Source organism: Symphalangus syndactylus, chromosome 8 (genome assembly GCF_028878055.3).
Source record: "Symphalangus syndactylus isolate Jambi chromosome 8, NHGRI_mSymSyn1-v2.1_pri, whole genome shotgun sequence".
Lineage (NCBI taxonomy): Eukaryota > Metazoa > Chordata > Mammalia > Primates > Hylobatidae > Symphalangus > Symphalangus syndactylus.
The window spans coordinates 132176980-132204358 of record NC_072430.2 but is presented as its reverse complement, the minus strand read 5'-3'; the positions used below and the strand labels follow the sequence as shown (position 1 = coordinate 132204358).

Genomic DNA, 27379 nt, shown 5'->3' with positions numbered 1-27379 from the left:
AAAAAAAAAAAGTAACGATCTACAGGGTAGCCATAATGAACATATCGTGTATCACAGCATCAGTATCAACACAAAGAAAATTAAGACATTTAAGTGTAAAGATGTAATAAAATAAACAATTGTTACTGCTTCATTAAGAATCATCATAAAAAAATAAAAAATACAAGTAAAACTGAATGCGTAGTGGGAAGGAATATGACTATTGTAATGACTAGTACAGTTTGGTGCCACTGTCTTAATATTCATGTTAAAACACCAGCAAAAACCATTATTCTAAGCAAACTATCACAAGGACAGAAAACCAAACACTGCATGTTCTCACTCATAGGTGTGAGTTGAACAACAAAAATACATGGACACAGGGTGGGGAACATCACACATGGGGGCCTGTCGGGGGCTGGGGGCGGGATAGCATTAGGAGAAATACCTAATGTAAATGATGAGTTGATGGGTGCAGCAAACCAACATGACACATGTATACCTATGTAACAAACCTGCATGTTGTGCACATGTACCCTAGAACTTAAAGTATTAAAAAAAAAAAAAAAAAGACACCAGCAAGTTTTACTTGCCATTGTTTTCACACCATCAATGCAAATATCAATTAATGAAAAGGTAAACAATCTCTCAGAATTATTATAAAGAAAGTTTTAACCTCACAGACCCCATGTAAGGGTCTCAGGTACCCCAAACATTCCATGGACCACAGTTTGTGAACCCCTGATGTACTGTAATGTAATATCAATAAATCATGTATTATATATAACATATGTTTCCAGACTTTATGTTTCCAGAAGTGTTACAATCCTAACATTTCTTTCTAGAAAAGATGTTAAAGGAAAATAAGCTACTAGGATAACTAAAGAAATTAGTAAATACAATCCACAGGAATGGAAAACAGAGATGAATAAAACATTGTTATAGGTAAATCTCTTGTATTTCTGAGACTATTTCCGCAACTCTAAAATAAAGTTAAGACTAGAAAAGTTTTTTAAAAGTGTAATGTCCTAAAATGTGTTAGACTTCCTACTGCCAAGAATTCTAACAGATATATATGCACAGCAGATGTGCTTATTTATAAATATGAGGATGATACTGAAGAGATATAGAATTGATTTTTGGGCTTTGGTGCAAACACTTCTAAAAATCTGTATTTACAACTAAGCCTATAATATGGTACTTTCACTGTTTAATCTTCCTGACTAAAAACTGTATTTTTAAAGTATATTATTTGACTACTAAGTGGATTCTCTGCTGAGTACAATCTGTAAATAACTGTCCATTTTGAGATGTGTACATGCTCTCAAATACGGTTTAGTGTTCAAGGACAGAACATAACAAAACATCTGATTCAATGAAAAGATAAAATTATGGCAATTATTCAAGGATTATATTTTAATTAGCATTTAAATTCAAATTCCTCAAATTTACAAAAATAACCAAGAATTTTAAAGAAACAGTCATTTTTTAAATCGATTATTCAAAGTTGGGAAAAAAAGATAAAACACAAAGCAGGAGGGCTAGCTAAGACAAGGTACCTGCTAGCATTACTTGTGGAAGTATACGCATTACTGGAGGTGGCTGCAGAACTGAAAACGCTGTCTAGTTCTGCCAGAGCTGCATACTTGTCTGAAGATGCACTTGACTGACTGGGAACTGAAACCACAGAACCAACAGGAGCTTTACCTGTGGTCCCAAAGCCACTTCCCTGATCACCACCTGGGAATGAACAAAATCAAGTTACACCAAAAATTTAAAGTTACACTTTCAACTTATCAACCACATTTGCCATGAAACACGGGTAAACTTAAAATGGATTTAGAGTTAAGCGGGATTCCAAATCATTAATCTAATAAATAACCTGGACCATACTGGACAGGATTAGTTGTTATACATACCACTGTGATAAACACACAATATGTCTCAACAAAAATTAACACTCTGTACCAAAAAAATTTGTCTAGATTATGTATAAGAAACTCTCAAGTGCTCCTACGTTAACATCTCCAAGACGGGTGCATCCTGTTCACATGAACATACAAATTCACATAATGCTAGACCTAATGTGAACAGTCTATCAATAGCATCATTTTGCCAGCATTTTCCATGAAAAAATTAGAGACGGTAATAACGGGAAACATGTATTGAGCACTTACTATGCGCTAGGCACTGTTCTATATGCCTTACATGCAGTAGTACTTAGAACACCACTCCATGAGTTTAATGCTTAGAATTATCCTCATTTTGGAGAGGAGGAAAACAGGCCCAGAGATCAGAATGGAGAATTCCATTCAGCAACACACACCTGTGATTCACCACTGCCACATGCATTTTTAGAGGCTACTAGCCTTAAGATAAAACTGGATACAAGAGTATACTGTAAAATTCATGAATTTTTTTTTAATATAAAAAACCCACCAAGATGTTAATGGAAAATCGTTCGAAGTAAATATGTTACAGAAACCACCAAATAATCCTCCATTCAGCTCTGCCAATGGGGCTTCTTGGCTCTTTACAGCCAAAGAAAAGTAAAGCATGCCTTCTAGGACAAAATAAAACTTTTCTAAACTAGGAAGACTGAAAGTTTACAAATCAGTTCCTATGTCTTCAGTTTTGTAGTTGATATTTCAGGTCCAAAATGTGTCAAGTGAACATTTTACTCAAAATGACAGTGCAGACAAAATTTCTATACAACAACTGAGAAAAGTGTAGCATGTTTAGATTTTAATAAATACAACCAAATTAAGAGCACTGTTTAACACGAATTTGTATTTGTTTTGCTTAAAGCTTGATACCTTGCCCGGCACTGAAGATATTGTCTAAATTAGCAAGTGCTGCATATTTGTCTGCAGTCTGTAAACCAGCTTTGTTCGTTGAAACTTTACTAACAGCTGATGCTGTTTGATGACTCTGGGAAGTATTGAAGGTTCCAAAATCAGCACTGGAGGATTTGGGGAAGTTATCAAAATGAGCAAAATTAGCATTTACTGATGCAGCACTTCCACCTGTAACAGAATAAACAGAGCACTTGAAATTTCTAAGCTTTTCCTAATACCCTCTCATAGACTGTATGATCATTTCTTCCTAAATTAAATGTCCTATAAGCAATCTTACAACACTAAAATCAATGACTGGCAATGGCTTTTGACTACAAGTGACGTTTTCTAATTTGTAAAAGTAGATTTTTCAAAGGCCTTGGCAACAGGTAAAGTAACATGTTTCTGTTTATTACGTACCCTGGAATGAAGAATGTAATTCATGGAGGGGGTAACTCCACACTACCTGGTTTGAGATTCAGTTACTTTCTAGTCCAAATATACTATGGTCTTTTACTAGTTCTCCCTGAACAGATTGCAAACAAGATGCAAAGTATCTTACTCGGGGATTTCAAACTTTTGTGGCTCCATGGTGAAACAATTTAAACAAATCCCAGGGGTAGTGATTAACAAAGTGTAAGATGTGTTACAGTGATCCAAAATTTCTTAAAAGATGGTCGTTGACATTTACACTTACTTCACTTGAAGAGCTACTATTTAATTCCACATAATACTTTAATGTGTATACAATATCAAGATGTCCACTGTAAAATCATGCCGTACCATCTAGTTCAAGGCATTAAAATTACAGTACATAATACATTATAGCAATTTTTGACTTTATAAACCACAATTCACCTAATGGCCACTATTGTATATATCCTGTTACATCTTTAAAATCTGTTCTCTATTATAGAGACCTCCTTAAAGTACTATCAAAAGACTAAAACCAGTATATTTCATTCTATGCTTCTGATCCTACATTTTTGGGATATTAGTTCTTTATTTCTAAACTTTAGTTTCAGAAATCAAGAGTATATATACACAGTTATATATTAAAGTGATAGAAAAGACAACTACAGATAATTTTAAAACAGAATGCATGAACCTCTATTAAAAAAACACGAACACTTTCTATCAAGCAGGTTTTTATACATTCTAAAAGAAATATATACTGATCAAATTTCTTTCAAGAGTTAAACCATGGTGGTTTCAATTAAAGGTAAGTAATATATGTTTGTATGTAACATATTGTGACCTGTTATAAGGAGCTGGCAAACAAAGTGCATACTAAACTTTCAAAATTTATATAAAGAATATTATTTCAAATTATTATTAAACCAAGTAACTCTTTGATTGTCTACTATTGTGTTCTCTAACTCTGAGTTTAATAAACAGAGGTGGAAGAGATTTTTATGAAGGATTATCACTAAAGAATTATTAACAATCTATAATTGGAAAAACCCTTGAAGTATAGCAAAAATATACAAATTAGTATAAGATGCCTACTTGACAACAGAACTTACTGTGGGTAGCCTGAAGAGGAAAAGCTGAAGTAAATTCACCAAAACTGCAGCTAGATGAAAGCATTCTAAATGCTGGACAGCCAGAAATTATGTAAATGATGAAAGTTAAAGAAAAAACAAAAAAGAAAATTGAAAGAAAAGGCTTTAAGACAATACACAGAGTTAAAAGTTGAAAGAAAAGTAATCAGCCAAAAATCTAAATAAGGGTTCAATGAGTTTCCGAAAACAGCACAATTTATGCAAAGAGTATTCAATGTTTAAACACCAATTCCTGCACAGAAAACTATTTCCAAGTTTGACTGAAGTGATCATTAATCTACTCTTGTCTAATAAACATATAAAAATTTTTCTCAGGCTTGTTGCCCTGAAAATTACTTACATTTTTAGCTCTACAGAAGCAATCAGCTTCCTTTATTAAGAGGTATAATGTCAGCCTAAATCAATGGATTCTATGAACCTTAAAAAACTTATAGTACTGGCCGGGCACAGTGGCTCATACCTGTAATCCCAGCACTGTGGGAGGTCAAGGCAGGAGGATAACTTGAGGCTAGGAGTTCAAGACCAGCCTGGGCAACATAGTGAGACCCAGTTGCTACCAAAAACAAAAAAAAATTTAGCTGGGAGTGGTGGCATGTGCCTGTATTCCATCCTGAGGCAGGAGGATTGCCAAAAAAAAAAAAAAAAAGAGAGAGAGAGAGATACTTTTCGTAGTGTCATGCCTCTGTCCTCTGTGCATGGTCGATATACGGAAGATTCATGTGCAGGAAAAGGAGGAGAATGGATGTTGTTAAACAGACCATATACCAAATAATGCAGAAAAACAAATGAACATAGAAAAAAATAAAGAGTTCAGGTTTCCCCAGAGCTTTTGAAGATAGAACCATTTTAAAGTCAGATAATTACAGAATTTAAGTTTAGACTAATTTTTCAAAACTACATTTAGAGAGTTTTGTTTTGTAAAGTAAACATTTAAGCACAATGCTGGAGAAGCTCTACCTGTAGTTTGGGGCTGAAAAGGAGAGTGACTTGCTGTGGGGAAACCTCCAAAATTACTCGAACCACTAGACTGTCCAAATGCATCAAAGTTTGCAAAATCTGCATTTGCAGAATTCTGAGCTGTAAATGGTAAGGAACAACATATGTTAATGAATATGAAAACTATAAATGAAAATACATGACACATGAGTTTAAGAATTATATGAAAAGTTTCTATGTATCAAAACTCACTTTATGGAGAATTCACTTAGAAATCAGATTTTAAACCCTACCAGCATTTAACCCAATTACAGGTAATTTACTAAGGAGTAACCAGGAATTTCCAAAAACACTTTGTGCAGTGATAAATTTGGACACAATACTCTGTATATGACCTCAAGCATAGTACTATAAAAGTGACTCTATTAACAAAGGAAACTATTTCAGAGGACTGAGTTACAGTACTGAGTTATAGGAAAGCAAAGATGTAGAAAACATCCTGGAAAAATTCACTGATTAAAAATGGTAATCAACTATGTGAATCTGAACAATAATCGAAATACTTACAATAATAATACAAAGATGGTTTAATTAATAAAGCTTTTTTTAAGTTTACAAATGTCTCACCATGGTCATATATAAAAATTTAAAAAAAGGACAAGATCACCAAATAAATTGAAGATATTCATATTCTATTAGAAGCCTGTAATTTTAAACTCATTAAAATTTAAGAAACAATGAATGCTAGCATAGAAATTACAGCATATAATTCAGAGCCCCAAACATTACTAGAATACCTATTAAATATGGCAAGACAGGACTTTGTAGTAGTTGTATCCATTTTTACTTCTAGGTACTGAACTATTCACTATCTTCAACAATCAATTATAAACGCTGCAGAATGAAACTTTGGAAAACACAACTTTGCAAATTCAACACTAATAAATTCAGTAACACAAAAATTACTATCTGGACATTCAGGCAATCTCTGTACAAAGAAATCCAAGCTAAGCAGAAGGTAACACAATGGTAAAGCTGTTTCTTAAATAATCGTATTTCAAAAAGTACAAAGGAGTCAACTTAGTGTGGAACTTTAGACCCCAAATTAATGAGCCTGAGTCTTGCTAACAGTTGTCATTCCTCTTCAAAGAAAAACATATATCCATGAGACAGGAAGACAGATCATAGGATGCAAACTAGCAGCCCTCAGCAAATTCATCTGACAGATATGCTTTGTTTCATCTGTACAGTATTTAACATTATTTCCCATCAATTCCCAACATTTAAAAAGAGGGCACTTCACAATAAACAAAAAGACTTCTAGCTTCTCTTATTAAAAAAATCAATATATCTAGTATCCTAAATCCCTATTTCCATGTGGTAACAGATTAGAACATCCCCTTTAAAAAGGGCACCATAGTTCTTTAAACACAACATTATACTACTCATTTGTGTTACCTGAGTCGCAAGGCAGTTGGGTTTAGATCCTACAGTACAGAATGTGATAAAAATCAATTACAGTTTACAGTGCACAGGTTTTGTGATATGATGTTTATCATCAGGCAAAATAACCAAATTCAGTAGGTGAATTTTATTTCTAGCTTCATGCATACTTCTGTAGAAGATGACTTTTTCTGAACCCCAACAATGACCCTACCCAGCAACACACATCCACAAATACTATACCTCAGCCTGAATGCTCACATGAAGAGTAAAGGCTTCTGGCTTTTAAGTCACTAAATTATCTACAAAAGAAAAAGTTTCCCTACAAAACAATGCTAATGAACCAGACTGGCATATGTGAATAATTATCATTTGCCATTAATGGTTCCATCAGTCGTATCAAACTGTTCAGGATAAAATCTTCACCTAATTTTTTTTAAAATTAACAAGAATATCATCAGGATGAGAAGAAATTGGCAATCAGTGACTTTGTGAACTATATATATGGAAAAATAAGGATTCTGAATGCTTGGAAAGGCTCTGGAAGACATTTCAGTTAAACCATAACCTAGTTTTTAACTAAAAACTACTCCAAGGCAAAATGTCAAAAGATGGTATCAACCATACTAGAAGGAAAAATAAATGAGTAATTCAGTAGTTTCTTCTTGTAACAGGCATATACATTTTATTCTCCTGTAATGAAACCAAAAGTCAAATAAAGTAAAGAAAAAAAGGTAATCTGAGCAGTCATTTGTAATTAAGAACTTCAGACTAAAAAACAACTCCTCTCAGGCAGCCTGACTCACAGCCTACATGTAGCTATTTCATTCTTTCTTCAGACTAACCACTTTCTATCAATCTGATTAAAATATAAGATTCGTTTCCTTTACTGCATATCCTACAATTAAATGATGGCTATTGTTTTCAAAGTGCATTTTAAGGGAGCTGTTGAAAGTATTAGTGCAACCATGGTACAAATTAGTCCATAGAGTTGCAGTGACTTGTCTAACCATTTTTGGGTAATACGGCTACAAAGAAAAGTCCAACATTACCTGTGAGGACTCACAAACTGCATTTAAAGAGAGAAAAACAAAGGGAACAAGAAATAAGTTGCAAATTTACAAAAGAATTTGGTGGTTATCAGTAATTTCGCATTATATTTCAATAATCCTAAAATGGAGATAAAACCAGAATATATTCATAAATTACACAAGTTTTACTCTATTTATTGGCTCTCCCACCAACTCTTTTTATCAGCATTCAAATGCAAGAGGTGAAAAAAGAGAGTTGGGATTCTTATCTGGTCAGGGGGGAAATGGCTTCTTATCTGGAGGGTTACGGGGGAAAAGGTTCTCCATGTTTTCTGGGATTTTGCAGCTCAGGTAACACAGGAGAAGGGAAATCTACCACAACTCCAACAACTTAAGCAAAAGAAAACCAAAATTTCTTATCCTTCTCAGTATAACCTTTCCTGAAAAAAGAGATCCATGTCATCCTAGGACTCCTTTTTAAAGCAAATACACACACGAGACATATAAAAATTACACCACAATTTCCTTCTAAAGCATGTCCTTAGAAAATGTTTTTATTAATATTTAAAACAAAAAGTTCCCTTACTGCTTGCTAGAAAGAAATGTGGCTGGAGAGAAGTTTTTCTACAATTTTTCAAACTACCCCAAACAGCACATTTTGGAGTGTGATTATGTATAATATACTTCATATCATCATTATCCAAAAAGAAGCCAGGTCATCAAATTGAAAGAAAACGAAAAACTATCACAATCTCACAGGTAAGTAAAATAGGGCAAAGTAAGTTCTAAAATACAAACACGAAGTCAATTCTATCAGCACTGGATTCTGTTATGCTCATAAAATTGTGAAATATATCTTTTAGAAAGAAACAGTCTTGAATTTTTCTTGTCCATAATTCAACTTATATAATCTATGACAAATAAGAGTAAGCTTTAGCCAATACCTCATACACACATGCCAAAATAATATAAAGCAAAGTTTCAAATTATCAAAATAAAGTTATAAAATGACTAAATTCCTAAATTAATGTTCTACATTTGGTTTGATATTTAATCACTCAAAATGCAGACTGGTAAACTTTCCATGATATAAACATCACAGCTTACTGGCATCCAAAATAGATTCCATACGCATTTCCAACACAAATACTATGTATGCTTTCACACTGTTTAAGCATAAAGAAGCAACTGTAAAGACTCAAGAAATCACCAAGCTGTTAGGAAATGAATCTAAGCCATTTGTGGAATCTTAACTAAGATTGAAAGATTAAAACAGCATAAAAACTTGCCATAAAGTATGATCCTTTTTCTTAAATGCATGTAAACACACAAACATACATACATAAGTGTATATGTGTATACATATGTACATATATATGAAGTGTGTATAAAAGAGAGAAGACGTTTATTGTACCTTTTAGATGGTAAACCACTTAAATGCATCCTCTCACTTGAACCTTGCCACTCATCAAAGACAATTTATAGAATAGAAAATTTAGAAATGTTAGGTAATTTGCCCAAAGTTACACAGATAATAAGCAAGAAAGCCAGCATCTGAACCCAGGGTGTCCCAACTCCAAAGCCCAGGTTCTTTTCACTACATTATGCCACTTCCCTATCAGACTATTGCTATTACAATTAAGGAGAGATACAAGTGACCAAATCTATACTTCAATAATCAATTTTTAAATATTACCTAAGTACCTCTGCAAGGTTTGCATGTTTGTTAACAAAATAAAACTCCATAAATCCCAATTTCTGGTGACATGCATTAAACATGTTTGTAACAAATATGTTAAATCTGAGAATAAGGAGGGGAGAAAAGGCCATTCAAAGACCACATGAGTTCTATCAAAAAAGTATCTTTAGGGCCAGGCAGAGTGGCTCACACCTGAGGTCAGGAGTTTGAGACCAGCCTGGTCAACATGGTGAAACCCCATCTTTACTAAAAAACACAAAAATCAGCCGGGAGTGGTGGCAGGCGCCTGTGATCCCAGTTACTCAGGAGGCCGAGGCAGGAGAACCGGCTGAACCCGGGAGGCAGAGGTTGCGGTGAGCTGAGATTGTGCCACTGCACTCCAGTGTGAACAAGAGAGTGAGACTCTATCTCAAAAAAGAGGCCGGGCACGGTGGCTCACGCCTGTAATCCCAGCACTTTGGGAGGCTGAGGTGGGTGGATCACTTAAGGTCAGGAGTTCGAGACCAGCCTGGCCAACATGGTGAAACCCCCATCTCTACTAAAAATAAAAAATTAGTATTTTGTATTACTAAAATACAAAATTTTACATTTGTATATAATTTCGGGTGTTGTGGCACACGCTTGTAATCCCAGCTACCTGGGAGGCTGAGGTGAGAGAATCGCTTAAACCTGGGTGGCGGAGGTTGCAGTGAGATTGTACCACTGCACTCTAGCCTCGGCGAGAGAGCGAGACTCCACCTCAAATAGATGAATGAATGAATGAGTTGTATCTGTAGGAACCAACCTCAAAATGTTCCTGCTCCTAAGGTGGGCTACTTTGAGCACTACTAAGGATAATAATGACAGCAAACTGAGATGTAGCAAATGTTTTAATCTATGAAGTCATAATGATACTAAAGAAAAAAGTCACCATTATAAAATGCTAGGAAATCAACTCATTATTCTGATATCTGATGGAAAAGAATCATGTATTCTGACTTTCCTAAACAAATCATGCCACCAGATAGAGGTTTTTAAATAAGTATTTCAGCTAATAAGTGAAGGAATAAATTCAGAACGTCATTATTTTTATGCAATGGACTCGGGTATTGAGCATCAACAGCTAACATTATAAAAACACAATACAAAATTACATGCCTCTTAAATCCCAAGTAGTAAGAATATCCCCAGCCACCCATCCTCCTAATAGGAAGAACCTGTAACTGATTAAGTCTCTGGATCCAACAACCTAATACAAGAAATAGAACACCGAACTTGTTACAGGGCACCAGAGTGGTGCAATCAACTAATTCAGACTACTGAAAACTGTATAGGACAAATAAGCAAATTTCTTCACTAATTACAGAGGAGGAAAAAGAAGGAATAGAGGAAAAATCTTATGAACTAAAAGACCTAACAGACATATCTCACAATTGCAGTCTGTGGACCTTGTTGGAAATCTGATTCAAACAAACTGTATGTATGTATATATGTATGTATGTACGTACGTACGTACGTACGTGTATGGAAAAATCTGAACTATAATGAACATTTGAATACTAATGAATTATTATTACTACTATTATTTAGGGAATGATGCTACCAATGTGGTTATATTTAACAAAAAAAGTATGTTTTATAGATTGATATACACAATGTTTAAGGATGAACTAATACTATGTCTAAAATTTGCGTCAAAATAATATGACAGTGAGTGGAATGACAAATGAAACAAGATTAGCCATGAGTGATTAGCACATAAAGGTTAGAGTATCCCATTACTTTTGAATATTTGCAATTTCATAAAGAATAAAAAATAGACATTATATCCTTTCCCCATTTTTCCACGGAAAGAGGTCATGCCAACCAACTGACATTAAATATAATCTCTTCTGTGATTAAAAAGCAACACAATTATATGGTTACATATTACAGCTCAATAGTTACAAGTGACAAAACATTCTCAACAAAAAATGTTTACTGATCCTCAAAGTGTGCTAAAGAATTGATGTTTCTTGGTGTTTTATATGCATCCCCAGCAAAAACTGTTGGGAAAAAACACTTACCTGCATGACTGTTGAAATGTGCAAAGTTAGCAAAATTGGCTGTAGCTGTTGACTGAGGAGCTGGAGCAGCAAAGATGTCTGAGCCGAGATCACTTAAAAGGTCAAATTGCTTCTTCTCTTGCTGCTGCCCTTGAGAACGACCTACAACTGGGGACTATAAACCACATATTAACTATAAAGATATTCCAGTCGGATCTGCAAAATCTTCATACAAAACTATCTGCAAACTTAAAACACACTTATACGTAGGAAGAGTTACAGTATGCTGAGTTAACCTTTCTCATTTTTCACTCAATCTTTTGTGAAAACAGAGAAATTTATCTAAATGTCTCAGTATGTGTCATCAAAAAGGGCAGGATTTAATCCATAGTAATATGCGTCTGAACCATTCTTGTATAGGATAGAGGCTGCAATGCCACACAGTAACAGATCTGTCACAGCCCCATCAACTATAATAAAGTGTAGAAGACAAACTTTAGGTAGCAACTTATGAAAATATTCCATTTTGTTCATTTTTAAGAATAAGGTATAATGCAAAGTCCCTTGTGTTTCAAGGATCAACATGCTTCACAATCACACATGTGGGAAAACTCTACTACTAAAGAAATCCCTTCCTAGAAAAGTGTATCAAAGAGACTATACATTCTAACTCTGATGGTCACCATAGATTCATGTTTCACTAATTGCATAACATATGATATATACATATATACGTGTATACACACACACATACATATACATAGCTATAGCAAACATTCCTGTATAACTCACCTTTACAAAGTTGCAGAGAAGTCAAAGAAACTCATATTAGCAATAGCAAAAAGAACAAATATATATACATTTCAACCACTTAACCAACAATTTCTTAGTGTATAATAAACCACGGGAACATAATGCTACTGGCATACAAGATTATGCTGCTGTCTTAAAGAATTCTCAAATTCTTGATACTCAAGCCCTCTTTAAGTCGAAGTCCTTACAAAGATTCAAAGACTACTCACCTGACTAGGTGTGCCCTTATTTAAGTGCAGTGTTGGTGCAGAATCCCCTAAAAGAGATTTCAGTGGTTTGACCTCAGGTGTGCTGCTTGTGCTACTGGCAGAGGACCCTGAAATAGATGCATGAACTGATGCCACGACTTTGGCTTGTTCTGGTGGGACATACCTAAAACATGTAAAAACCAGTTAACTAAAAAAAAGTAGGTAATTCTATATCAAAAAATGATAAGCTTAATTCTAACTTTGTACAAGATTGTTCACCATTAATCTTATCTGAAAACCCTCTCACACAGAATAACTTTGCATATTTTTTAAAAAAGGAACAATAGCTTAAGACTACACCCACTAAATATTTGAAATACTCAGAGAAAGAGAAGACTAACCACAAAACTTGTTTCAATTACTTATTTATGGTTTTTCTAAGATATTAAGTACAACATAAGAAATAACTGCTTTTTTTAAAGAAGACCTACAATTAATCATCACGATGAATAGTTCATACTATAATTTTAAAAATTATCTTAAAATCTAAATAACATTTGAAGACAGATGAGGTAGGAAAACATTTGTAATATTACAATTAACAGTCTAAAATACATAGGCTTATTACATCTGTAAGAATAAGATCATCCCATTTTAAATGAACAAAAGCAATTCACAAGACAGGAGACACAGAAATGAAAACACTTTTAACCTAACAAAAATGCAAATTAAGGTTTTATTCACCTATGAGCTAAGTGTGAACTTTATAATTTTTTATTGCTACCTACTAAAATATATAAATAGGTGTGCTTTGTGCACCAGAAGTACCACTTCCAGAAACATCCTTAAGAATGGGTAAGTGTATACAGATGCATGTACCCATGGATGTTAACCACTGTCCTCTCTTTATCATTTCACAAAAACTGGGAAACAAACCCAACATCTACCAAGAAAAAAATATTTACGATAATACAATACTCATAACTACTCTGCTTTGACATGGAAAGAAAGAGGAAACTTCACACAGGTCTTTCAGATTTGATTCCAGTCATATAAACACATGATTTATGTGAGGAGGCGAATCAAGAAAGGAGAGGTAGCAAGGATATAATAATGTCCAAACATCAACAATCCTGACCTCTAGGTGTGGGATTATGTGAGAACTTTTGCTCTTTGTAATTCTGGGTTTTGTCCTACCCTCCTTCTTATTCCCCATATGAAGTAGGTGAGGAAAGAAGGAAAACCACGCTTAAGAGCACCTGTTCCAGAGACAAGAGTTCAAATCCCAGCTCTACCACTAAATGGCTGTGAAACCTTGGGCAAACTATTAATACTTCAACTCTGTGCTTCCATTTTTTTTCATTTATAAAATGGAGAGACAGAGTTGCCTAGGTTTAAACAAGTTAACATTTGTAAAGCACTGAGAACAATTCCTGGTATACGTGTTAACTACATAAGTGTTCACTGTCACCAAACTATATAATAATCACAAACAATACAACTGCTTTTTTTAAGTAAATGGGAGAGACAAAAGATACATGAGAATGAATACAAGAAGTTATATTTTCCCATAATTTAGCATACTACTAATACAAATTCTTGAGTATAGCCAAATCTTATCAAAGGATAAAATCAAATGATAGTTATTGGTTCAAAAGACTCACCTGGCAAAGTAAAGAAACTAATCTTGTATAACACAGAAAGCGATTTTGAGAACTGGTCAAAAGAACAATTTCCAAATCCCTTTGAATAACACCATCATCACTGTTTTAAGTATAGTTACAGTGAGTATTTTTAGGGAGGCTGCATCTGGATAGTGCTTATTCCATGTTAGAAACCAATTTCACTGCTTGCTAGCTATATGTTATAGGTGTGCAGCAGTCTGGATTAAAAACGTACAGGTCCTGGCCCTCTTAATGATGGTCACCTGTCCCACCACTTGAAGTCTCTATTTGTGTAACTCTTATTATCCTGTTTCTCAGGAAAGAAAAAAAGTAACATAAACTGTAATTATTTGAGGTTTCTAGGTATTTGCATTATAGTTTGAATGAATAACATATCACTGTTACAAATGTGGGGGTAAGGATATATGATTTTAATTCTACCAACTGTTACTCACACTCACTTTTCTCTTGATAGCTAGAGCTGACCATAAACTAATCCCTAACCAAACTCACTTTCTGAATTGGTAAAAGTAACACAGCTGAGAAAACAAAACTAGGTTAGGGCTATGTAAGGAGAACAGTCTTTCCTACAGGGTAGAATGTCTAGGAAATTCAGAACCAAAATGATAAAAGGATAATTATACCTTTCATTTTAAAAGAATCATTTATGCTGCCATATTTTTACTATCAACCCACCTTCTGGTATTTTCTTCTTTCCTGAACTTAAATTTTACTGGTGTATTTTAATCTATTTTCATACCTGATGTCTTCTAGTATAGCTGAATATAGCCCTGACTTATCTTGCCTTGCAAAAAGTACTCTATTTTAGGCCAGGCACAGTGGCTCACAACTGTAATCCCAGCACTTTGGGAGGCTGAGGCAGGTGGATCACCTGAGGTCAGGAGTTCAAGACCAGCCTGGCCAACATGGCAAAACCCTGTCTCTACTAAAAATGCAAAAAATTAGCCAGGCGTGGTGGTGGGTGCCTGTAATCCCAGCTACTTGGGAGGCTGACGCATGAGAATTGCTTGAACCCGGGAGGCGGAGGTTGCAGTGAGCCAAGATCGCGCCACTGCACTCCAGCCTAGGTGACAAAAGCAAAACTCAGTCTCCAAAAAAAAAAAGAAGAAAAACAGTAGTCTATTTTGGAAAGTAGTGAGAATACAAATTTTGATAGAGCCTGCAAGTCAGAGCTAATGTGCTCTTGAATGAAGGTAAAGACCTCTGCTGTAAACCACAGCATATGTTCCCTCAGGACCAAAACAGGCTCTGAACATATTCTCTTGGGTTGAAACACAGTTCCTCAAGCAAACTAGAAGCTCGTTACTTCCCCATTATTTGTTCCCTCTATTTTGACTCTCTGCCCCATCTTCTTAACCTCCCAAGATGAAAGTATCCACTATTCATTACTATTAAAGAAACAACCAAAAGTTCATAGTTAATGAGTCTTAGTAACTTTACTTAAATTGTGCTCATATAGCTAAAAATGAAGAACCCTCAGTAGCTGAACACTAGCTTTATGGATATAGTCCTTATTCCATGGGAAGGGGCTTACTAGCTATACGTACAACCTGTTGGAATTTTTAAAAATTAACATCTGATAGATTTAGTTAGGGAAAAGTAAATGCTCCCTTCTTAACCAGAGAGTAAACTGATTTCTTCGGTGAAAAGAAAAAATATTTTGAGCAAAGGCTACAACAGACAATTAGGTGGATGGATTACTACACCAGAGCTTTAGCATAGTGCCTAGTATATAGAAGATGACTCTCAATAAATTAAAAAAAGATATGGCTCAGTAAATACTTCCTAAATTAATGATTTTTAAGAATGGAGTATTGTAGGGCAAAACATATTTAAAGAAGCTAACAGAGATAGGGAATGATTAGAAGGAAGAGTCCCTAACTTTCCTGGCAATTATTACAACAAAAACCCTGCTGCCAGGAACAGATGAGTTAAGATAAAGTAGAAGTAAAGGTTTTCAGAAACCAAACCAACAAAAATCCAAGGGATAATGAATTATAAACCTATCTAGTTCTCACTGTCTGTCTTTTATCCTTCATTGTGTCAGACTAACCTTACCCATAGTTAATATGTGATTTGGGGAGGCTTTATTCTACATACAAACTCTTCACTCACCATCTTTTCTTTTCATACTTTTCTTGTAGAAACTCTTTCACTTTTTGTGGATCCCTGAAGTCTGGAATTGCTGAAGATCTATCATCAAATAATCCTAGCCAAATCTGTTTACAGACCTTTGGAAAGAATTAAAAATATATATGTTAAATTCAACATCTTCACTTAATGAAATTTTAAGGGGATACTATGATTCTTTCAGGAAGCTAATCTACATAATAATGTCAATAATATGCTTTCAATGAGGATACTAATAAACAGAAATAAAGGAACTAAATTTAGTTTTTAATATGTTGCAGTACACAGTAAAATTTTAGCAACAAAATCATTAAAAAGGGGAAATGAAGAGTGAAATGGGATTTCAGAGGACCTGGGGTCTTTTCAGTCTTGGCATAATCATAAACTTCACCATTAGCAAAGTCATGTAACCTGCTCAGTTCCCTTACTCACAAAACAAAGGAACTGAACCAATAGCAATTTCACAGGCCCTTTAGCAAGTCTAAAAAACCAAAAAGAACAAACGAAAATACTAGAATCATAAACAATTTAAAACTGTAACAATAAACACAAATATAAGGCAAACATACTATTAGCTTTATAGCTGTCTCCTATGCATTTTTTGTCCAACAGCTAAAAAATGAGAATCTGAGATATTTAACTTTCAGAAAAACCAAAAGAGAAATGAAATAAAATAGCACAAAAAGAACTATAAAGAGAAAAACTGGTAAGGCAGACTTCATCAAAATAAAAAACTATTCTTCAAAAAACTTAAAAAATACAAAAATCAAGACACCAACTGATAAAAAGTATTTGCAAAATGTGTAAGAACTTGCAACTGGAATATATAAAGAATTCCTACAACTCAATTATAAAAGACAGATAACCCAACACTTGTTTTGGTTTTTGTTTGTTTGAGAAAAGGTCTGTCTCTATCACCCAGGATGGAGTGCAGTGGCGCAATCTCAGCTTATTGCAACCTCTGCCTCCCAGGCTCAAGCCATCCTCCCACTTCAGCCTCCTGAGTAAGCTGGGACTACAGGAGTGCAGCATCACAGGTGGCTAATTTTTTGTATTTTTTTGTAGAGATGGTGTTTCACCGTGTTGCCCAGGCTGGTCTCGAACTCATGAGCTCAAGCGATCCACCCGCCTCAGCCTCCCAAAGTGCTGGGATTACAGGCGCGAGCCACCACGCCCAGCCAACACTTGTTTAAAGCGGGGGCAATAGGTCTGAACAAACACTTCACCAAAGATATCCGCAGCCCACTATCATCAGTCATGTATAAAATGCAAATTAAAATGACACTGAGGCCGGGTACAGGCAGATCACCTGAGGTCAGGAGTTCAGGACTAGACTGGCCAAAATGGTGAAACCCCATCTCTAGTAAAAATACAGAAAAATTAGCCAGGCGTAGTGATGCATGCCTGTAATCCCAGCTACTCAGGAAGCTGAGTCAGGAGAATGGCTTGAACCCAGGAAGGGGAGGTTGCAGTGAGCTGAGATCATGTCATTGCACTCCAGCCTGGGCGACAAGAGCAAAACTCCGTCTTTTAAAAAAAAAAAAAAAAGACACTGAGACTCCACAAGATAGACATGCATATACTACTAGAAAAGCTGAAAACAAAGTGTGACCGCACTATGTGTTGGTAACAATGTGGAACAACCGGAACTCTTTAGAATGTAAAATGGTATAAGCACTTTGGAAAACATTTGGCAGTTTCTCAAGAGTTAAACACAGACCTAGCATATGATGTAGCCATTCTACTTCTAGGTATTTATTCAAGAAAAGTAAAAGCACTTTTCCACACTCAGACTGTACATAAACATTTATAGCAGCTTTACTGATAATAACCCCAAACTGGAAATCACCTAATTGTTCATAAACAAGTGAATAAATAAACAAATGGGAGAATATCCAAAGAAGAACATTATTCAGCAATTAAAAGGAGAAAACCATTAATACAAGAAACATGAATAAACCTCAAGATTATGCTGAAAGCAACCTGTGCACTCCCCCACCAAAACGTATACACTGCATATTTCCATTCATTTAAATTTTTAATGTAAACCAGTCTACAGTGATGAAAAGCAGACCAGTGGATTCATTACAAAGGGGTGCACAATGAAAATACATGCTATCTTGTTATTGTGGTAGTGGTTTCATGATACATACAAATGTCAAAACTCATCAAATTGTACACTTTAAGTATGTACACGTTATCAGTTTAAATATCCAAGTTATCAATTATTCCTCAGCAAAATTATCAAAAACAAGTCCGCAAGTTTCCAAAATATATTATTTTAAAGAATAAGCAATTATGACACTATGAAAAGAACACAGTATCTGGTTTCAAAAATCCTGACAAGTATTTAAGAAATCAGGGAAGGAAAAGCATACTTCTCAATCTTACCTGCTCACTGAACTGGGTACGGGAGAAATAAGAGAAAGGATAGGAAAAAGGACTTGCCCTTCTCCTTTCCTATCATGTCCCCAAACGTGCTTCAAAATATTTCTTGTGGGTCGGGCGTGGTGGCTCACGCCTGTAATCCCAGCACTATGGGAGGCCAAGGCGGGCGGATCACAAGGTCAGGAGATCGAGACCATCCTGGCCAACATGGTGAAACCCCACCTCCACTAAAAATACAAAAAAAAATTAGCTGGGCATGGTGGCGCATGCCTGTAACCCCAGCTACTCCAGAGGCTAAAGCAGGAGAATCGCTTGAACCCAGGATTCAGAGGTTACAGTGAGTCAAGATCACGCCACTGCACTCCAGCCTGGCGACCAAGTGAGACTCTGTGTCTGTCTGTCTATATATCTATTTCTTGTGGTTCCTTCCTATTCCAGGCTCAGTACAGATACTATAAAGTCATTTAGGAAGTGACAGTTAAAACGAGTGAGGACTAGAGTAAGGCACAATCTATTATGAAAACATCTCACTGGCAACGCCTGAGAAGTACAGACATCCAGGAATAGGTAGTGCAACTCACTGCCAGAAATACTACAAACCTTTAAGAGACCCAGCTTGTCCAATAATATTTAACCACTTAAAAAAGAACTACATGGGACTCTCCTCAGGCAGAAACCTAACTAATGATTCTCCCAAAATGTAATTCTTTAACAGTTTTAAAGATTTATCAGTTACATTCATAAAGGGAGGCCTGGAAGTTTTTCATTCTTCTATTTTAAATCTTCCAAAATGAGAAAACAAGAGATAGCATAGTTATTTACCCAAAGCCATGAAACTACTGACTGTATCTGATGGACACTTTACTATATTCCAAAACCTCTGCCACATATAACTTTTAAAACTAAAATCAATAGATGAAAAAAAATAAACATACAAATAAATAAATAAAATGAAGCAGATGGGCTAAGGGCAGACAGATCATAGAGCTGCCATCTTGGCACTCATAATGGTAATGCAAAGCAAAGATGGAGTGCTTGATGATAAACTATTTGACATAAGCAGCCTGCAGGATTCCCTCAAAATTGTTTACTAACTGCTGTGGTTCTGTTCCTGCTCTCTGGAAGGTCACACTGCTAGAGAAAAAAGTCATTTAAAATGGCTGCTTGAGTCCTCTACAAATTCAAACTGTCTCACTGTCAAAAGTCCCTCAAAGTTATTAATCGGCTCTAATTTCCTATTATATTGCCCCACAGCAGCTATTTCCTATATTTATAGATCAAAATCCTAACCATTCTTGACATTCTTGGCAGTTGAATTCTTACTCAAGTGAAGTAACTCTCAATATGTGATTCCCAGTTCCATAAATCAGCAAGCAACATCAGTGTCAACTAAGAACTTGTTGGAAATGCAAATTTTCAGGAGCCACCCAAGACATGTGAAATCAGTCCCTCTAGGTAGAACCCAGCAATCTGTTTTATCAAGTCCTCCAGGTTATTCTGAAGTAGGCTAAAGTTTGAAAAACAATGCTTTAGTAACATCTAGGCCAGCAGATGGAAACTTACTTTCTACCTGTAATTTTATTCATCTTTCCTTGCCTCTGTATCAGAACATCAGAGAGAGGGGGAAAGAGAGATTCAAACTATACATAGCTTTCAGCATTTCCCAAATTTAGCCAGTAAGCCTATTATGGGGTAAGATTCATTTAACGCAGACAGTGTTTCAGTGACACACCTGGGAAAACATCAGTCTCTAATTCCTTATGACCTACTCACAGTTTAGTCCCTGAAAGGCTGCCTTCTGCTCCCAACATTCTACTAACATTGCTATTTCAGGCATCTAGATTTGCTGATAGAGTATAAAGTCTCTTTTCTGCTTGTTCTGGTTTTTTATTAAAATAAACACCATCAACTGAAAAAAGGGGGTTTCAAGGTTGGGAAAAAAGGGAGAGAATGAACTGACTAGGAAGCACTGAAGACTTGTGGCCATCAATATCTAAAGTGAAACTAGTCAGAAGGCTGTGTTTTTCTCCAGCTTTATCTGGCTATTTAGGTAAAAGTAGGTAGAATATTGGTTTAATCAAGCAGAGTATGACACAGGTTGGAAAAAGGTGATTATATTAACAGACCACGGAATCTAAGCTAAGAAATATAAAGACATCAGGAGGAAGACGGATAACAAACGGATTTAGTGAAATGAAGGAATAGAGGTGCTGATGATTGTCCCAAAATTGTTGGCTCCAGTATTAGAGTAAGCCAGGAAGAGAGAATCAGTGGTGGTCAGAGAACTGGATGCTTGAAACTGAAATCTGGGAGGTGATACAGTATCAATCAATAAAAGGTCTAAAGTAGTATGAAGGATCACTGGAGGTCAAGGAATTCAGGAGGCCACGCAGATATCTACATGGATACTGGAATTGCCAAAATGATTAACACTAGTGAGAATAAAAACAGTATTTAAAATGAATGAGGGGGCTGAATACGATGGCTCCCTCCTGTAACCCCAGCATTTGGGAGGCCAAAACGGATGGAATGCTTGAGCCCAGGAATTCAAGACCAGCCTGGGCAACATGGCAAAACACAGTCTCTACAAAAAATACAAAAATTCGCTGAGCATGGTGGTGCATGTGTAGTCCCAGCTACTCGGGAGGGTGAGGTGAGAGAATCACCTGAGCCCGGCAAGTAGAGGTGGCAGTCACCCTTGATCATACCATTCTACTCCATCCTGGGTGTCATAGAGTGAGACCTTGTCTCTAAATAAATAAATAAATACTGAATGAGGAGGACTGACTGGTATGACTGCAACAAGAAGATGCAGCAAGTGATAAAATCTATTGACATTAAAAGTGGGGGTGAGGGGCTAAAAACAGCACTGAGGAGCAAGAATGACACCTAAAGCAAGGAATTATATGGAACAATGGAATTAGTTTTGATGGTCTCTTTTAGGGGAGGTGAATAATCTATTCTAACTATAGTAATGTGATGGTTATGGTAGTTAATGAGCTTAGACAAGGGAATCAGACTGCATGAGTTTGAATTCCAACTCTGTTTGCTGCTATTTGACTTGAGCAAGTTAACGTTTCTTTATCTGTAAAATGCAAATAATAATAGAACCTATTTCATAGGGAGGTTTAGAGTTAAGTAAATTAATATATGTTTTGTACTGGGAACAGGTATATAAACTTTAAATAGTATTAGTTTGGCCAGGCGCAGTGGCTCACGTCTATAATCCCAGCACTTTGGGGGGTCAGGAGGTAAAGACCAGCCTGGACAAAATGGTGAAACCCCGTCTCTACTAAGAACACACACAAAAAATAAGCCGGTTATGGTGGCATGCACCTGTAATCCCAGCTACTCAGGAGGCTGAGGCAGGAGAATTGCTTGAACCCGGGAGGCAGAAGTTGCAGTGAGCTGAGATAGTGCCACTGTACTCCAGCCTGGGTGACAGAGCAAGACTGTCTCAAAAAAAAAAAAAAAAAAATTGTATTAGTTATATTACTTTTGGGCCTGGTCTCTTAAGTGGTTTGCAGTGATGGGCTATGGAGTGATGAGATAAGCAATGACTGGGAAGAGTGGTCTTACCAGGAAAATACAGGAAGCTGTAGATCTCCCTTCATTCCTGCTGCAGACACAATCATAGTGGTCTTGACAGAGCAATCTCCCTCCTCTGAACTTCTAGCATTTTGTAGCTCTCACAGGAAACTCATTCCAAACTGCCTAGTAGTAGAATCACGGAGCATGTGTCTCATTTACTTTTGGATCCCCATAATGCTTCAAACAATGGGCTGTGCCATATTAAGTGTTCAACAAACTGGTAATACTCAAAGCCAGGTATTATGGAAGAACTAAAAATAAAATCACACCAGACAACAGAATTCATAAAATTGTTAATTTTTTCCCTTAGTCCTAATCCACTCTATAATTGGAATCATAATAGACACTGACAGAATCTAAAACATGTTAAAGCATATTTTATCAGTCAGTTACTATAGAAACAGATGGCACAGTCAATTTGGATAATTTGAAGGAAGTTTAATAAGGAGACTGTTACGAAGCATAGGTGGGTTGTAAGGAAATCACAAGTGAGAGTGTTATATCCCAGGGTTAGTAACAGCAGGGCATACCACTACCCACTGGCAGTAAAGCAGGGGAAGAAAGAAACATATCAGCTGCCTGATAGGAACTGGAAACTTCAATGGAAGGATGCGGCCAGGCTGCAGAAATACCACAGAAAGAAGTCAGGAAAGTAAAAATCCTAACCTCTCTCTCCTCCTTTCCTTCAATCAGCTGAAAATGTTCCCCACCAGCTGAACCCAACTAGAAACCAGGGACAAGAAGCCCATTTGTATATCCAGACAGACCAGCTGCTTGGAGCCAGAGCAAGGAAAAGACTAGAGTGAGAAGTGCAGATAGCAGCTATCCAGCACAGCAGCCAAATCATGATAATAAATATATACAGGGCTAGCAATTTAACAAACTCAGTTATGAATACCAAAAACAGGAAACCTTCATACTCATTCCCAATTACTCATATATAAAAGGAAAGGTAAGAATCAGTGTTATATCAGTAATCCTTGAGGGGGACAGCAAATTGGAGTGGAAACTTGTTGAAATAGATATTCACCTTTATTTGGAGAAAACCTTATTTTCACAAAAAGGATAAAAAGAATAAACCACATGGCATAACTCTGCTTGTAACCTCTATATAGAAAGATAAAAGAATAAGGAAAGGACAGAGGATCTGGAATTTAGAGCATCTTTTTTCACTAAGCCAATCTACATACATCCAACTAGATTTCATACTTTCTTTTTCATCCTTTCTCTACTTAGTAGAGATGGAGTAATCCTCTAGGCAATCCTGCCTCCTTTTGTATGTAAGATATAATCACAGCACTTAATAATACTGCCTATAAAACACAGGAACAAATAACAGAATAGTTTAAAAACTGAAAATCTGATGAACAAGTAATCAATATCCACTTTTTGGAAGTAGAAAAACTGAACAAAAATAAATATTAACAAACAGTAAATACCATTAGAAGCTCTCTAAACAGGTATCGTGGACCTATACGAAATTCTATTACCAACATATTATTTTGCCCTAAAAGGAAGAAACGAGGGAGAAAAAGTCCATACTCAGAGAAATAATCTCAAATATATGCCATGACTAAAGTAAAATACTGGAAAAATAAGTACATTATTAAGTACATTATTAACATTTCCTACACTGATCCAGCCTACGTTAGACTGTATTTCTAGACCACTAGCTGATTAGTATTTCTCAGTGACACATATCTAAACAATACATAAACTGAATGATGGCTGCACAAACAAAAACACTATCCACGTGTGCTTTATACAAGAGAAACTGATGGTTTTGCATTTACATACATCTTTTTTAGGAACTTTACAGTATATTCTATCTTAACATTTGGTTTTATAAAATGTGCTAGCAAGAATTAGAAGTTATGCAACTGAGTAACTAAAAATAGGCACACACAAGCTGTATGTGAGATCTCTGAGGCATAGTGCCTTTGTGAACCAGCCACATAAATGGACAGGTAAGGGAGTATGAGACTTAGGAGATGAAATCTGACTTGTTTATTTTGTCCTAGGGTTTCTTTAAAAATAATTTATTTAAGCACAAACTACCTTATAACAGCTTCCTTAATGTAAAAATCAAATTCTTCATCACAGCCTATTAGGCTCAACAGAATGTGACCCCTGATTAGCCCTCCAAACTAATTTCTAAACTCTTTCCAGCCTACTGGCCTCCTCAGAAAGTCTTCCCTAACCATCCAATCCAAAGGGACAATAATCCCTGTACCAAATCGCAGATACGCACTCTCACATTATTTTCACAATCTTTATCTCATAATTTTTAAATGCAAATGTCATGAGGTGGGAACCTCCTCTCTGATTCAACACTATTTGTATGCTTGGTACCTGACACCAGTAAGCACTTAATACCTGGTGTATGAGTGAAAGCAACTTCCTTAACAGCCCTCAAATGTATACACAATAGAAATTATCCTTTTTATTTTGTTCCATCTAAAATATACATGCTGACCTAGAACATTTAGTTCCCCAACTTATTTAGGTAGAAATAATAAATTCACTGATCCAAATTCTCACGTCATATATAGCCAGGGATCAGCAAACTGGGCTAAATCTGGGGCCTATGTATGTAGATAAAGTTTTCTTAGAACACAGTCACACCCACTTGCTTACGTATTGTCTATGACTACTTTCAGCTACAACATCAGCATTAATTTCAACAAAGATCTTATGGCACCCATAAAGCCTAAAATATTTACTATCTGACTCTCATAGAAAAGGTGTGCCAACCCCTAACATACCTGCAACCATAGACCATGCTACCATCCCAGCATCCAAGACTAGTAACAATTTAAATAGGATAATAAAAACCTGTTTTAGAGGCATATCTAAACAATACATAAACTGAATGATGACTGCACTAACAAAAACATATTAGAATGTGCACAGGGAATAACATAGACAGATGGGCAAAAACTTTTCCCTGGAGGAAGAACTTCCAAGCAACAGCAAGGACTGTCTGAGAGCCAATTTATTATACATACTGATTCACTTGATAATATAGGAGAAAAAGTAACAGAATAAGTTTTGGTGAAAGATTAATAGGTATTTAACACTTGTTTTCTGAGTAACTACTAAGTACAAAGAAACAGAAATGATAAAACATTTGAAAAGGGATTAGGAAATCTCACAAAGGAAAAAAAAGAAGCAAATATTTAGAATAGAGAGAAATAAAATGCAATGGATAGTAAGAAAACTTACTTGCAAGTATCTGCGTTGTGAAGGAGAGCAACAACTCTAATTCAGACATCTACTGTAAGGACTTAGTAAAGGGCAGCACACACAACTCACATACCCGGGCGCGGTGGCTCACGCTTGTAATCCCAGCACTTTGGGAGGCCAAGGCGGGCGGATCACAAGATCAGGAGATCGAGACCACGGTGAAACCCCGTCTCTACTAAAAATACAAAAAATTAGCCGGGCGCCGTGGCGGGCGCCTGCAGTCCCAGCTACTCAGAAGAGGCTGAGGCAGGAGAATGGCATGAACCGGGGAGGCGGAGCTTGCAGTGAGCCGAGATCGCGCCACCCCAGCCTGGGTGACAAAGCGAGACTCCGTCTCAAAAAAAAAAAAAAAAAAACTCACATACCCATACCTTGTTTCACTTAAGGTCGCTAACATCAGAACTGTGTTCTAGATAGGATGAAAAGAATCGAAACCCAGCTATATAAGCTTGGAGAAAAACAGATTTGCAGACAGCATACACCAAAGCACTCCAACAAAATAAAACAAATACTTCATGGGAACCAGGAATGCAAACAGGAAACCATCCGGGACCTGGGCAGTCTGAGTGCCTATCTCCTAAGCCCCCTCTCAACTCACCCCTCCACCAAGACATAGTTTACCATTTTGCTTCTCATACTACGTCTTGTCCCCACTCTTGCTTCTCTAAGTACAACTTTTTGTTTACTTGTTAGCCTACACAGAGCCCACTACATACAATTTTTCAGTTCAGATGACTCATTGTTTGAATACAGCCTCTGTAAACCTCAATTCAATTTCTGAAGAAACAGAACCTGGTAAGTCACTAGCCCCAGGGTTAGGTGTCCATTCCTGGTACAATCAGGGGTGTGGATGTGTGTGTGTGCATGTGGGTGTGTGTGTACGTGTGGTGCTGTGTTTCATGGTTTTCCCAGGGCGATAAGCCTTCTCTTCTTTCAGTAAGGAGCATGAGTACGGTAAGCATCCCTCCCTACCCCCCTCAACACACAGGTTATTTATGAACGTGCTTTGTAAATTACAAAGAGCTTTATAAATGTAAGACTTATTATTAGTGAAGTCATAGTAGTTTCAAGGAAGATTATCATCTGCCCAACTGTCTCAAACTAAGATAACATAAGTAAATTACCCTGTATGGTACGGTGCCTGGCACAGAACAATGGCTCTGCCTTTTAATTTTATTTACTCTGCCTTTCATGAGTTTCCTTGTTTTATCTAGTTAAATATATCAGTTTTTACTTTCTGACTTCTTCCACTGCTTTCAGTTTATAAAGTTCTTCTGCATTCAAATGCTAAATATGTAGTTGGCTATTTGGCTGTATTTTCTATAGTAATCACTCTTTGTGTTTTACTGTTACCCACCCCCACCATGTATACATCCTTAAACTTTACAATTTAGTTTTGCTTCGTTTTTTAATTACAAAATAATTTATTTTACAGAAAAGTTGATAGTAGAAACACATCCCACATACCCTTTACCAAGTCTCCAATGGTAACATTTGTTTTATCATTCTCTTGAGAAAAATAATTTTTTTAATGAACTATTTAAATTGATGACATAACAAGCCTTTTACCCCAAATGTGTATTTCCTAAAAATAAGTACGTTCTTTTACATAACCATAGCACAATTATCAAAATCAAGACATTAATATTTTATATTATCTCATCTAAAGATTAGTCAGTAATCTTAATAACGGCCTTTATAGCAAAAAGAAAAGGTTTTCTTTGTCCAGAATCCATTAACTGTCTTGTCTCTTTTAATGTGGAACATTCTTTACTCTTTCTTTCATGACTATGACATCTTTGAAGAGTACAGGCCAGCTGTTTG

At 36.1% G+C, this 27379-nt stretch overlaps 1 protein-coding gene across 10 annotated transcripts in view; it reads right to left on the bottom strand.

Annotated features, from left to right (window-relative positions):
- AGFG1 (ArfGAP with FG repeats 1) overlaps positions 1–27379 on the bottom strand; it is an 83813-nt gene that overhangs the window by 18912 nt on the left and 37522 nt on the right. For 4 of the 10 annotated variants that reach the window (XM_055290844.2, XM_055290845.2, XM_055290846.2 and 1 more), the window contains exons 3-9: positions 16316–16431; positions 12537–12699; positions 11536–11689; positions 5339–5458; positions 4343–4414; positions 2796–3005; positions 1539–1719 (exon numbers count right to left, since the gene is read on the bottom strand). In XM_055290844.2, coding sequence (XP_055146819.1) covers positions 1539–1719; positions 2796–3005; positions 4343–4414; positions 5339–5458; positions 11536–11689; positions 12537–12699; positions 16316–16431 — 1016 coding nt within the window. The remainder of the gene's footprint in view (positions 1–1538; positions 1720–2795; positions 3006–4342; positions 4415–5338; positions 5459–11535; positions 11690–12536; positions 12700–16315; positions 16432–27379) is intronic. The other 6 variants (XM_055290849.2, XM_063645766.1, XM_055290850.2 and 3 more) reach the window with 2 other exon arrangements.